The sequence below is a fragment of the Streptopelia decaocto genome (assembly GCF_964273445.1).
Source record: "Streptopelia decaocto genome assembly, chromosome: 21".
NCBI lineage: Eukaryota > Metazoa > Chordata > Aves > Columbiformes > Columbidae > Streptopelia > Streptopelia decaocto.
In genome coordinates this window covers 6032772-6035214 of record NC_138676.1, presented here as the reverse complement: position 1 = coordinate 6035214, position 2443 = coordinate 6032772, and the positions used below count along the sequence as shown (strand labels likewise).

General features: G+C 54.1%; 1 protein-coding gene across 1 annotated transcript; it reads left to right on the top strand.

Annotated features, from left to right (window-relative positions):
* Positions 1-1247: 1247 nt before the first annotated feature.
* LOC309448632 (olfactory receptor 14J1-like) lies at positions 1248-2162 on the top strand (the record flags this gene model as incomplete). Its single annotated transcript, XM_082070351.1, has 1 exon — positions 1248-2162. One exon carries the CDS (start codon positions 1248-1250, stop codon positions 2160-2162), a length of 915 nt encoding a protein of 304 aa, XP_081926477.1.
* Between the last annotated feature and the right edge of the window lie 281 nt (positions 2163-2443).

The following is a 2443-nucleotide window of genomic DNA, read 5'->3' as shown; positions in this document are numbered from 1 at the left end:
CAAACAGGAAGACGCCCCCAGGCAGTGCCCTGTGAACAGGCAGGATCTGTAGGGCCAGGGGGAGGGCACAGAGGGTGGGATGGTCTGTGAGCACTGACAGGGAACAGACATGGACAGGGAAACACCTCCCAGGGGGAGAATCTCCAGGCAGCAGGGAAATGATCAGAAATGAGAGGAAACTGAACCCGGAATGGTTATGGGAGGGAGAACAGAGAAAAGTCCCTGTGACCCCCTGCAGGTCAGATCCCTCCTGTGAGCAGCCCCCTGGCCTCCTGTCCCACCCAGCAAAGCCTCTGCCCTCAGGGCCGGGGGCTCCAAGGCATGAAGCAGCTCCTGTGCAGCCAGAGCTCCAGTTCCTCTGCAGAGCACAGGGGCTGAGAGCAGCTGCCCGGCAGTGTTGGTGTCTGGGAGGTGGCTGCACAGCTGGGGAAGGGTGACGCTGTCTGAGTGCCCGGCTGCCTCTGCCCTGGCCTCTCTCACCCCCACCCTCACCGCATTTTCCTTCTCGCTCCCCTGCTCTGGGTCACTGCTGTTGGGATCTTGTTCTTGCTGTCAGGCTCTCTGGGGATGGCAGTTTCAGCTGCAGAGTCACAGCCTGATCTTGTGGGTCCTTTCCTGCAGGTGTGTCCATGGGCACACGTGTCCCAGCTTTGCTCTGACCTGTGGGCTGTGGGCAATGCAGTCTGTGGGGCTGGGGACTGAGCTGAGTCTCCCTCAATCAAATGCCATCATTACGACACCTGGATATCTCCTGACGGTTTCCTTCCAAGTTCTGAACTACCCTCCAGGATGCAAACCTGTCCTACAGCATCTGTACATTATCTGAAAGACCCAAGGAGAACCACAGACATGTTGTAACAGAAAAAATGCTGCTTGGTTTGTGAGAGAAGCCGTATGTGTCCTGGGCTAAACGTGGGGTGCTGAAACCTTAGGGAAGGCTGAGACTTTTCCTGGGTCCATCTGACACAGCTAAATCCCACGACTGTCCCCTGCCCCCGTTCCCATGCCCCCTGCTGCAGAGCAGGGCTGACTCCTCAGCAGCCAGCGGGCACAGGCCCTGCTCCTCACAGCACCTCCAGCCAGCACCACCCAGGGCTCAGACACCGAGCTGAGGGAAGGTCTGGAAAAGGACAAGGTGTGTGGACCAGTGGGAGTGTATGTAATGGCCTTGATTTTATTCAGGGAAATCTCCCCTCCCTTGTCACTGTCTTTACTTCTTCTAACAGTGCCCTATGTCCAGTATGCAAATGTCCAACAGCAGCTCCATCACCCAGTTCCTCCTCCTGCCGTTCACAGACACACGGGAGCTGCAGCTCTTGCACTTCTGGCTCTTCCTGGGCATCTACCTGGCTGCCCTCCTGGGCAACGGCCTCATCATCACCACTATAGCCTGGGACCAGCACCTGCACACCCCCATGTACTTCTTCCTGCTCAACCTCACCCTCCTCGACCTGGGCTCCATCTCCACCACTCTTCCCAAGTCCATGACCAATTCTCTGTGGGACAGCAGGACCATCTCTTACATAGGATGCGCTGCACAGGTCTTCCATCTATGTTTCTTCTTTGGTGCAGAGTATTGTCTCCTCACTGTCATGTCGTATGACCGCTACGTTGCCATCTGCAAACCCCTGCACTACGGGACCCTCCTGGGCAGCAGAGCTTGTGTCCACATGGCAGCAGCTGCCTGGGCCACCGGGTTTCTCAATGCTCTGCTGCACACGGCCAATACATTTTCACTGCCCCTGTGCAAGGGCAATGCCCTGGGCCAGTTCTTCTGTGAAATCCCCCAGATCCTCAAGCTCTCCTGCTCACACTCCTACCTCAGGGAAATTTGGCTTCTTGTAGTCAGTGTCTTAGTATTATTTGGCTGTTTTGTGTTCGTTGTGGTGTCCTATGTGCAGATCTTGAGGGCCGTGCTGAGGATCCCCTCTGAGCAGGGACGGCACAAAGCCTTTTCCACCTGCCTCCCTCACCTGGCCGTGGTCTCTCTCTTTATCATCACTGTCATGTTTGTCTACCTGAAGCCTCCCTCTATATCCTCCCCATCCCTGGATCTGGTGGTGTCTGTTCTGTACTCGGTGGTGCCTCCAGCAGTGAACCCCCTCATCTACAGCATGAGGAACCAGGAGCTCAAGGATGCCCTGTGCAAACTCATATCTTAGTGTTTTCTGAAGCATTAAACCGCACATCTGCTTCTACAAAGCAGTTTTAATGTGACTAATTACCGTCCCAACCTATGATCTGTATTATCTGTTGTTATTGGTTGTTTTTTTATTGTGATAATGTCATTCGCTTTCTAATTCACTGTCTGCTCTTCTTTTATAACCACTGGCTGTGTAAATGAGGATCCATGGTCTGGTTGTATTTAAACAAAATAAAGTGTCTCGTAGTGACTTGATTTTCACTATATCCTTCCTGCAAGGCCTTTCTGGAGCTGCAGGGA